Source organism: Oryx dammah, unplaced genomic scaffold, assembly GCF_014754425.2.
Source record: "Oryx dammah isolate SB20612 unplaced genomic scaffold, SCBI_Odam_1.1 HiC_scaffold_12, whole genome shotgun sequence".
Classification (NCBI taxonomy): Eukaryota; Metazoa; Chordata; class Mammalia; order Artiodactyla; family Bovidae; genus Oryx; species Oryx dammah.
Genome location: NW_024070196.1, coordinates 58214516 through 58226587, shown reverse-complemented (window position 1 = coordinate 58226587; position 12072 = coordinate 58214516). Strand labels below are relative to the sequence as shown.

Sequence of the window (12072 nt, the reverse complement as noted above, 5' to 3'; positions counted from 1 at the left end):
AGGATGAGATGGCTGGATGGCATCACCGATTCAATGGACATGGGTTTGGGTGGACTCCGGGAGTTGGTGATGGACAGGGAGGCCTGGCGTGCTGCAGTTCATGGGGTTGCACAGTCAGACACGACTGAGTGACTGAACTGAACACTTAAGACTGGGCCCTTTTCAGTATGTAATTATACTTTACTATGTGCATGTGTGTGCAATTTAAGAAATCAAAGCTTTAGCTGTTACCGAAGACAAATATTTTAGATAAACTGTGATGAAATTTAACCTTTTTGTTTACAGCTATTACATACATATCAGTATTTAGTAGACTACAGCAGGGGTCAGCAAACTTCTATAAAGGACCAGACAGCAAATACTTTAGGCCCTGTGAGTCTCTTTCACATACTCCTCTCTTTGTAAAAATGTAACCATCACTCCCATCTGACTGCTCATACACATGCAGTCTACAGGCTGGGTTTAGCCCCCAGTCAGAGTTGCCAGCCCGTGAATTCTATAGCATAAGAAACGGTAATAATGGAATTACAGAATTAAAGGAGGTTTTAGAGATAATTTAACCCAATTCCTTCATTTCAGGGATACAAAGATATTCAACAACTTGTTCAAGTTTCAAACCTAACCTTATCACTGATCCATTCACTCTCCACAGACCTGGAAATTTCACACCAGAAAAACCAAAAACACATAGCCACATAAAAACTCATACGCCACTATTTAGAGCAGCATTAGTCAAAACAGCCAGAGAGTGGGAAAGTCCACACGCCCATCCACTCACGGGATAAACAAGCTGTGGCCCATCCACAGAGTGGAGCGTTATTTAGCCACAGAAGCGTCATATGTGCTATGACATGGAGGAACCTTGAAAACATGATGTTAAGTGCAAGAAGCCAGACGCAACAGCTTACATGTGGGATGATCCATGTACATCAAACAGCCAGAACAGGCGACCCCACAGAGCCAGCAAGTGCGACCGTGGCTGCCAGGAGCTGGCATGAGGCCGTGCCAGTGCAGAGACTGTGAATCCCTGGAAGCAGAGGACTGGCATCTCGCTCACCGCTGCACAGTCGGCACCTAACACAGAGTCTGGCAGCAGACACTCGGCTTCAGTCGCCGAGTGAAAGTACAAAATTCGACCCGCAGACTGAGGGAGAGGCCGCATCTAGCAGGAGTCAGTACCTTCACGCAAGTGAAGTATTCACTTCAGTAAGTATTCATAATGTTTGGTTCTTAGGTTTTTAATTAAGTCAAACAATTGATTTCTCTCTTCCTGTTCCAAAGCAAAAGGAAAGAAAGCATATTTTTGCGATTTATTTTCATCTGAGCCTCACTTTGTCTCATGAACTCTCACGGTGTTCTGCCAGTATGTTATATAATCTTTTAAAACATTACATAATGCCTTGGGATATCTTAATATAGATAGTCAGCCTTTACTCACTTCTATGAAAATGCAGACTGCTATTAGCTGTCACTTGAAATTGTGATAGCTTCTTACGAAAGCATAAGGAATGATTGCATCCGAATTGTACAATAACCACAAGAGGTAAAGAACTAAAAGATTTAAAGTGTATACAGAAAGGACAAACTCATGATTTCCAGACACAAATAAGAAGTAGAAATGGATATATTACAATTCTAAAAAAAAGCTAGTAGTAGAGAAAATAGATGACTTGCTTACCAAAGTGAAAAGAAAAAAAAAAAAAAAAAAACCACAAACTCAACAAACTAACCTAGAATTGCCAAAGACAGAACTTTTCTATAACCCCAGAGTGGATGTAAGCTGTCAGCTAAGCAGCTCCCTTTCTTGGGACCAAGCTGACTTGAACCAGGTTACAACAAATGCAGTATTAAGTAGTACGTCATTTTTTTAGTTTTCCAGAAAAACATTACCAACTAAAATTAGCAATTTTGGTATTAAGTTCTCTAACAGTAAAGCGTTGTTTGCTGGCTCTTATTAATGGGTAATTTTTCATGCAAAAGTTGTGGAATTGATTTCTGAAGGCTTTTAAAGTCCTCAACACTGCCCTGTACATCTATCTTCAGGAAAAGATGATTTAGTAGAACAACAGCAGTGTACAACTCTTGTTTAAAGCATGTTTAGCTTGGTGTTTTGGAGGTACACATCTGTGCAAGATAGAGTTAGGAAGATGGAGAGAAAACACATTCATCCACACACAGAAGCACAGAGACCAGGGAAAGAGAAAGCATCAGAAGGTGAGGGGCCTGTGTAGAGTGAACACACACAACAGCTGCTCTAGGAGGAAAGAGCTGGGGGAGGTAGAGGTAGAGACACAGATCAGCTTCCAAAATTAATGAGCAAAATAAATATAGGAATGCTGAACACTAGTAAAGTAAAGAGGACAAGCGTATTGTTGCCTTAGGTCTTACATCAAGAAAAGAAGCAGGAGTTTGCTTGCCTCTTTTCTCAAAAAATTATATAAGTTCAGAGAAGTTACCTCCTCCATTTCAACTTAAGGATTAGAGAAATCGACCACTCTTATGTAAAGGGAGAAGACAGAACAAGCATGTAACTCTCCTGGCTTGCATCTTTAGTATAAAAGCAGTCTTTACAAATTTCTGCCCTGCTGCTGCCTACCTCCGGGTTCTTGAGAGTCATCTCAATGCTGGCGGCAGGCCCGAATCCTGTGAGGGATTTAATGTGGATCTGTGTAGGCAGAGGTCGCCTGCACTGGCAGTACACTGAAAATGCCATGGACTTCAAGTATTGAATGTAGAAAACTTGCTCATCCTTCATTGTCTGCAGCATGTACTGGCAAGGCACAATCTACAGACACAAATACAAACAAGACTGGAAACAGATCTCATATGCTAACAAGGCAGCCGGAAAATGAAATGGCATGAATTCTTTATTTGAATGGGAGAGGCAACTTTAGTCTTAAAATACAGAAATGCCAAACATAATCTAATTCAATCTTAATAATTCCTTTCAGTAACACAAAGTCTTATATTACAAATAGCAGCAGTTTAAGAAGGGGTGTCACTCTGCTAGGAAAGTTACACTGTTACTTAGAAATTACCCTGTTCCCATTTTAGGGATAAATTCTCAATTTATTGTTGCTATGCCCTCAAATGTTAAAACTTGCTTTTAAATATATTTCTCAGTTCTTACACTTAATATGCATGGCATCACTGGAATTACTATCTAATCATGTGAGACACAAACTACACCAGGAGCTTTAAATTAATTCTATAGAAATGACTTGAGTTAAAAGGGACAGTAATACAAAAATCTGAATACTCATCATTTTTCACCTATTAAATTATAAACTTAAAAAATTATTACACTATGAAGTTTGCAAAGGTGCATTCACTCCTGAAAGAAGTGTAAATAACTATAACCTTTTGGGAAAGGAATCTGGCATTATTTATCAGTACCTTTATCTAAGAATCCACTTTAAGAAATACTTGAAATGTACAAGAGAGATTACACATAAAAATGTTTATTCTGGCAGTATTCACTTATTTATTGGTCACACTATGCAGTTTTCGGGATCCTAGTTCCCCAACCAGGGGCTGAACCTGGCCCCGGCATTGGAAGCACAGAATCCCAACCACTAGATTGTCAAAACAGTGAACAGTAGAAAAAAATTACATGAAAATATGATCTCAATTGTGTAAACAAACACAGAAAAGAGGTTAGAGAAACATCAAAATACTAATAACGTCTGAATCTAAAAGGTAGAATTAAGAATAATTTTTTTTCTGTTTTCATATACATACAATTAAAAAAAAATGTATTTACTTTCATAAAAACAACAACAAAGTAAATAAACTTGCAGTTAGTTACCTGGAGAATGAAAGAATTTCTCATATGCTCAGGTAAATTATCCAGCATTTCTGTGTAGCAGCGCATCAAACTCAACAGCCAAAAATTTCCAGAAGTGGAGTCTTCCTCCGCAGTGTACGTGAAGGGGTCCACCATGTAAATGACAACAGCGGGAGGGTAGGCTTGGCTGTCTGCAGAGTCAGGCTCCGTGGGAATTCCTATTCTCTCCCTTTCTGTTACACTGCAAACACAGCCACTTATGAGACATGCAACATAAATTATAAAAACATATATCAACTCCAGAGCAGACTGACTCCCTGGACAGCGATCGATTACAGAGTAAGTGCAACATCAGTAGGGTACAAAATGAAGGCAAATGAAGGCAAACCAAGTCAGCTGGCACCAAGATAGATGGAAAATGACAATGTGCTTCTCTAAAATGGGAGATCTCTTTTCACCCCCATGGTTTCCTTCTACGAAGATGTTTTATAATGCTGTTAATACAAAGAGGTTGAAAGTGAAAATGTTAGTCACTCAGTCGTGTCGGACTCTGTCCAACTGTAGCCCACCAGGCTCCTCGTCCATAGGATTCTCCAGACAAGAATACTGGAGGGGTTGCCGTTCCCCTCTCCAGGGTATCATCCCGACCCAGGGATCAAACGTGGGTTTCCTGCATTGCAGGCAGATTCTTTACCATCTGAGCCATCAGAGAATTATTATTCATATAGTATTAATAGGAATATTAGTTACGCTAAGTATATTAATAAGTACATACTATTATACTAGTAATACAATAATTACTAGTAAGTTTGTAAGAAGTTCTCAAATTTCTTAACACTGAACCATAGATCGACAGTTGTTACCTTCTTTGGGGAAGAACAGAAATAGAGCACTTCACCAGATTTAGAGATGCGTGAAGTTGAGGGGACTGGGGCACAGAGGAAGGGGAGCCCAGGGGCCCAAGCCGAAGCCACTCGGCTCGGTCAGAGTACTGGTACCTTTCCTGTCCGTCCTGGGAGGGCTGCGAGGAGCTCTGCCCAGGCTCGCTGTCTCCAGCACAGCCCAGGCTCCCTTGCGTTCTCTCTGCAGCACTGGCCCCAGTGCTGGGGTTCTGCCCCCCGACACTACCGCTGAATCCTGAGGAAGAGGTAGTGCTGATCTGGTTGATGATGGGAGCAGAGGCAGATGCGGAGACTGGGGGCCCGGCAGAGCCAGAGGTGGAACCGCTCACAGCCGGGTTCAGAGAACTGCTGTTGGAGGTGGGATTAAACGCACTGCCTGCCGAGGGCGCGGCCGAGCCTGGATTTGAAGCTAAAGGCCCAGCACTCCCAGGCGGCGCTTGGGGCTGTGCTGCTGCTGGTGGGGTCTGGTACTTAGGTGGCATCAACAGGCTGCTGTCGAGCTGCAGAGTGGCCAGATAAGGTGCTGAAAGAGGACACACAGAGAAGCGACTTCAGGGATGTTCTGCAGGTCTGGCTGATACAGAAACTCAGAACAGTCACCTTCTAAAGAGCTATGCTTCCAGGCTGCAATACTCTGGTTCTGACACCCAAAATACGATGTCCACACTGGAACACAAGCTTGTATATAAACAGGGAAATAAACATGGGCTACTATATTATAAATTCTGGAAGAGCCTTATTTGGAGAACAGAAGAAAAAGGACAAAACCAATCATTTCGTTTTCAGGAAAACCAATCATTTTCCTTTCAGACCAACTCCACACACCTTCACTAAAAACTGAGAGGCCATGTGTTCTCAGACATCATGGTATATTATGCTCTTATGTGTTTAACGCCTTATAAGCTAGGTCTAAGATTCTCTTGAGAATCTGGGTTAAAATTAACCAGTTAATATCAAATCATGCTGCTACATTTTTGAAATGTGGAGTAAATCAGATATGACTTCTTTAGGCTACTTTAAATAGCTTTTCAAAAATACACATGCACATTAACAACTAGCATTTAACTACTGAGAACAAAGAGATTGTGCGCTTACTCGCATGTGATTCTTTGCGACCCCATGGATGGTAGCCCGTCAGGCTCCTCTGTCCATGGGGTTTTTTCAGGTAAGAATGGGGGAGGGGGGAAACAATCTGCTATTCTACATCTCAAATTTGACTTTGTCACGTAAATTTCCATTTACCTAGGTGATGGCGGCAAACTTGCGCATAAAGTTTGAGTCTGGAATGATTGTCACTCTCCTCACTGCCCCACGGCTGGCTGAACCACTCGCTCACAAGCTCTTCCGTCAGCTTCTGTGCCACAGTCCTCCCCACGCGCATGATCCCGTCGCGCAGCACTTTGCAGATGGGCTTGTGCTGCCCAAGTCGGCACATCTGACAGAACACAACAGACCCCACTCAGAACAGGGACCCTCCCTCCTGAGAGCACACCATCAGCCGCTGAGATGCCTGACATACACATGGAGGCATCTACCTTCTTCTCTCAGCGTTTCCACATGCAACCAAACCAGTAATGTATTTGAATCTGCTCTCCTGTCTCTCCAAACCCTGGACCAGCCGCTCTAAGGAAAAATGTTCTTTCTGAAGAAAAAAAGAAATGCTTCTTCACCCTCTCCTGCACAAGGGAACACTGCTGAGCGCTACCTGACTGCTAATGGTCAAACAGCCGGATTCCTGCTTACGAAGGCTGACAGAGACATATGTCCACTGAAGTCTCTTACGTAATCCCTACTCTGGATGCTCTCCCTTAAGGTAACACTAACATTTTATGGGCCATCTGTTACACTGCTACATTTGGAGATCGCCAAGAGCACAGGCCACTAAAGCAGTGGACATGCTGACCACCTTTTAAAAGTAAATAGTTGTTTCAGCACAATAAGATCCTATTATTAACCTCCAGAACATTAAAGGGGTGCTTATGATAAAGAATGAATACAATATATCTGCAAAAAGTAAGCTACTTAACTACATGTTCACTGGCAGGAGAGTCCGTATCACTAGCCCATACTAGAGTTGATGAACAGAAGGCTTACCAAACCCCTAAAAAATCCTCTAGTGTATACTCCTCTGAAGCAGGTATACATTACTGCCAAAAGAGCAATTCTAAAGTGATCGGGTAATCCTTTTATGTTCTGTAACTTATGCTGAGAGCTTCATTTAACAGAATGACTGGGCTTTAAAATTGCTTAGACAAGTTTTCTGCATTAGGGTAATTGTGATTCAGTATTATTATGCATCATGGACCAGGCACTGTTTAGAAATTACTGTTTCCAAGGATTTCCTTTGGTGGCTTAATTGATGCCATTATTTCAGACATAAGCATCTTCTCTTTTCTTTGAAGCAACATGTAAGTTTACTATTTCATGTGTACTCATACATTTATAGATGGTCAATTTCTGTTATGGAATATTTTTGAAATTCAACTTGGCATCTTATTTAATAAACACTTTTGTAATGCTTATAATATGTCACAGCTCCAAACACTTTATAAACACTAATTTCATTTACTCTCATCAAATATGAAGATTAATTAGGAGTATAAGGTACAAAAACTTTAGTGTATATGTACTTTAGCAGAAGAAATGTACACTAACTCTTTAAAGACAGATATGATTCTAATTTTTCAAAAGTAACAGGACTTTATATACTAAATATACAAAATTATCTAACATTACTAGGGTTATTACATTATTAATCTGTATCAAAACTGAGTATTAAGATGTTTAAATAAAATATAACAGGGACATGAGTCATTAAACTTCTATGTGATTCAGGAATTTTCCAGCTAAACACTTTTATACTGTTTTCAGGAACTCCCCCCACCCCCAAGAGTAGATGCACTTTCTTTTTGTTCTGAACAATCACTATCCCCCAGTGAGTAGTCCTTTTAAACTCAAGCACATAAATGGGGAAAAAAACAGCTGACTGGATTTTAAGATGTGTTAGTAAGGCTGGTAGAGTAAAATCTTTTCAATCTAATAAAATATAAAGCTATGATGGGAAAAAAATGTACTTCCTGAAAAACTTGCCAACTTATCCTTTTCTTCATCCTCCAACTATGTGCGAATTTTCCTGGATATCTATTTTGAAGATATTTATCCTTTAAAATTTAGCCACAACTAGATGCAACCTGAGGCCCTGCATCATACAGACGACTCTCACCTCTCGTGTCTCTCTCACCTCATATACAGCGCTCAAGTCCCTGAAGAAAGTTTTGGCTCCTTCGAGCAAGGCCTCGTTTTCTGGACACACCACAATATAGGCAACATCACGGTGGCCCCCATATGGGTCCAACAACAGCCTCTCCCAAAACGGCAAGGAGAATGGCGAGATGGTGAGGAAGTCCTTGTCGTAGCCGACCAGCAGGGTGGGGATGGGCAGTGGCTCAGGAGACTCTTCAGAACCTAAAAAAAGACTGCAGTTTAGGAAAGCTCTTGCGAGTCCATTTCCCACCACCTCCACAACTGCGAATTCTCTGGCAATTTGTCTTAATTCTGGCATCGGACACTTTATTGTAGCCTGACATGATACTCTTAAAAGTAGTCTTCAAATCCTCTAATTAAATGGCCCCTGATGAAGAACTTTAATTAAATGAGTCAGAACATGCTTATAAAGGTTCAGTGAGTACAGACTAGAGCAAGTTAGTGTCAGTTCTCCAAACAAAACTATCTACCTTCCTCTGAGACAGGCACTATGGTCCTGACTACAAAGAAGTTGACAGAATTAGTTCAGAGGCTCATCCAGATGAAACGGCAGTGAGGACTGGGAGGATGAGGAGATTCTAGCAAATAGTCTAGTTAGGCATTACTTATTTGCCCCACTGACCTTGACTATGCCAAAGACATTAAGAAAAATTATCTCCAAAACTGACTTGGAAAACAGGGAGATTATAAAATGTAGTAGTCACGAGGGAACAGATTCTATTTTGTCAGTGAAGGAAGACTTGACAGTAACTAGAGCTGCTCTTTTCACGGAAGAGACAGTCCGGAAGCACGTGGGAAGGGAGAGAGGCCTACCGTAGGTTCCCCGTCCCGCCATCTTGTGGAACTGCTGCCAGGTGAGCGGCCCCTGCACGTGCTGGATGTTCTCCCAGGTCCTGCCCGTGCGCTTCTTCTGGATGGCGTCCTGGAGAAAGGGCTGCAGGGACAGCAGCGTTCGGACCACGTCTTGGGAGGACAGCATGCTGATGTCCAGCACTGCAAGAAAAATGACAGCACAGGACAGGACCCGTCAAGGCAGGCTGCACGACCTCAGCGACAGGCCGTGACGGAGACGTCACTAGCAGTAGAGTCTACTTGCGGCAGACTCTAAGCTACTTAGTAAATAATAAATTTTATTATCATTGGAAATAATAAAAGGGGCTAACTATAGAACTGCCTAATAGTGGAAAGGTGAATAGGTCTGACTTTTTAAAACCATACAGACCTGTTTCCAAGGGTATTCACAAGAAAGGAGAGATGCAAAAATTTCTTAATGATTGCTTCATAATTACCTTTAGTTTCTTAATTACTTTTCAAAAAATTATTTATTTCTGTATGGCTATGCTGGGTCTCTGTTGCTGTGCGCAGGTTTCTTGCTGCTCTAAACAGGAGGAGGCTGCTCTCTAGCTGCAGTGTAGGGATTCTCTCTGCAGTGGCTTCTCTTGTTGCGGCCTCCGAGGACAGGCTCAGCAGGTGTGGCGCACTGGCCTAGGGGCCCCATGGCAGGTCGGATCAAACCCGAGTCCCTGCTGCTGCTGCTGCTAAGTCGCTTCAGTCGTGTCTAACTCTGTGTGACCCCATAGACAGCAGCCCACCAGGCTCCCTCGTCCCTGGGATTCTCCAGGCAAGAACACTGGAGTGGGTTGCCATTTCCTTCTCCAATACATGAAAGTGAAGTCGCTCAGTCGTGTCCGACTCTTAGTGACCCCATGGACTGCAGTCCACCAGGCTCCTCTGTCCATGGGATTTTCCAGGCAAGAGTACTGGAGTGGGGTGCCACTGTCCCTGCACTGGTAGGTGGATTCTTAACCACTAGATCACCAGGGAAGTCCAGTTTCTTAATTACTTTTGTTTACAAATATCAATGTTTATCTGATTATATGATGAGTGGGAAAAAGGAATTTAAAAAGCAGCTTAGAACAGCTGGGGAGTCACGGTTTCAGAACTCACATTCTTCCTGCTAGCAGGACTCCTTAACCTCGAACATGAAAACCTCTGAAACTCTCCCCAAACTGCACGTGCATGCATGAACACAGGTGTATTTTTTCCTGGAGGGGGAGAGGGTCCATAATGCTCATCAAATTCCCTAAAAGATCTGAAGAAAGATGTATTGAAGTTGGAGGTGGTCAGCTATGCACCCGCAGAGCTGGGGTCCTCAAGACCTTTCCTTGCTCTTACTTTTCTGGCCGACGAGGACTGTGGCACAGGTGGAAACCTGTGACCTATTTACCAACGGAGCCTGGGACACATGGTGCTGAAGGGTCTGAAGACATTCTCAGGTGCACCCTCAAATCAAACACAGGTTGCAAATCCATGGCACAGAGGTTTTGTTTTCATTTTTCAATCTGAAACAGACTTCTCATGAAATTTTATACACAAATCTGGATTTCCAGCTTCTCTTGAAAAACTGGAAAACGGTCTGACAACCGTGGGGCTGAGACCACTGCACTGCCAGAGGACCACCACTTGGAGTCGAGGAGCTGCCTCCTTCAGGCAGTTTTTAACACCCCTGCCTCTGCTGCCTGCCTGAGACTGAAGCAGAATTAACCTCCTTTATCTTCAAGCCTGTGCTGCTTTTCTTCTTACAGTAAAGAAAAAAGTAAAGTACTTCTTGTACCCATGGTTCTATCCAACGTAGGAAAATAACAGACCAAGAGAGTTACAGGTTAAAGAAAAATAAAAGCAGAGGCAATTCTTTGTGAACTCTATTCCTATGCATACAAAATAGGATATTGTGGAAGGACACTGCTTTTTTGCAAAGCTGGCTCTCCACGTCATTTGTTTACACGATCTGTCTGGTACTTTCAGCATCTGAATTTAGAACCTACATCTCATCTGCAATAAAACATGCTATTCTTCATATCCAAAGATGACACTACTCATCCACCCACCCAGACTGCTTTTCTATCTGAAGGCCACTATCTAATAAAAGAAACCACGTAAGATAATCACCCATAATTCTTTAGGGGAAAGACTTTAATTCATAAATTCATGCAGCAGCCATTAATCCAAGGCCTGCTAAGTATAAGGCACTGTACTTAAACCTAAGGAGTTATAAAAATGAGTATAACCCTTGAAATATTTTCTCGGGCGTCTCTACCTCCAGAAGTCTCCTTGCTTACATAACCTTCTCCTCTGCAAGACTGAGGATGATTCCAAAAGGAGGCTCCATGTTTCTTCCATTCATAGAATCCCGCCAGCTTGGCCTCTGCTCCCACAAATAGCTCTCACTGTGGTCAAAAGACCTGTTTAATACTTATCTTAACAGCCTGGCTTATTGAATGCCTGTTGACCACTCTCTTTGTGGAGCTTGGTTACACAGCAGAATGCAGTCAAGCTCTAACCCAGGCCCTCCTCTGGCTCCACACCTGCTTCCTCCTCAGTGAGCCCTCCTCCTTCACCACGCCCTGACTTGGGCTATCAACCATGTGCCAACCACTCCCCTTCCCCTGAGCTCCATCCCATAAAGTCCCAAGTGTCCACCTGGACATCTCAAAGGAGTTCTTTAAAACTTCCCCAAACTCAATTATGACCTTCAGACCTAGTCTTTCCCCAAAACACTCATCTTTGACCAACATGCCACTGTCTGTCCAGGTGTACAAGTCACAAACCTGGGTGTCTTCCTTAATCTCTCTCTCTCTGATCCCCACAACTCAATGCATTACCGAGTCCTGCCATAATACCTCCCAAATGGCCCTTGCCTGTTTCCACTTCTTTTCCATCTCCTGTCCTGGGACACTAAGCCAAGCTACTGGTTCTTCTTTCATCTGCGGCAGGAACTTCTCAGTGTCCTTCAATCCCCTCTTGCCATTTTCTAATCCTCAGTCCGCATTCCAATCAGAGTCCACTGTTTCTGAGTACACAAATGTGATGGCAGTGTCTCTTCATAACCCAACAAGGACTTGTTAAAACTGAAGACCCAGGGCCCAGGGTGTCCCCAAAGGCTCTTAACAACCTAGCCCTGCTGGCCTCTGGCCTCCTCTGAAGGCCCCACACCCTACATAACTCTGGCCCTCCACACTCGCCATCCCTGCCCTCAGTTAACCTGTACCCAGTGTTGCAATCTTGAATATCACTGCTTCTTCAAGCAAGTGTCCTCTGACGCCCCATGCTTTGTCCTCA

The 12072-nt window shown here is 43.0% G+C and overlaps 1 protein-coding gene across 2 annotated transcripts in view; it reads right to left on the bottom strand.

Moving 5' to 3' along the window:
• Positions 1–12072, bottom strand: part of MED13L (mediator complex subunit 13L) — a 283774-nt gene that overhangs the window by 16657 nt on the left and 255045 nt on the right. For both annotated transcript variants that reach the window (XM_040251636.1, XM_040251637.1), the window contains exons 18-23: positions 8767–8946; positions 7931–8154; positions 5932–6124; positions 4786–5212; positions 3809–4028; positions 2597–2785 (exon numbers count right to left, since the gene is read on the bottom strand). In XM_040251636.1, the coding sequence (XP_040107570.1) occupies positions 2597–2785; positions 3809–4028; positions 4786–5212; positions 5932–6124; positions 7931–8154; positions 8767–8946 (1433 nt within the window). The remainder of the gene's footprint in view (positions 1–2596; positions 2786–3808; positions 4029–4785; positions 5213–5931; positions 6125–7930; positions 8155–8766; positions 8947–12072) is intronic.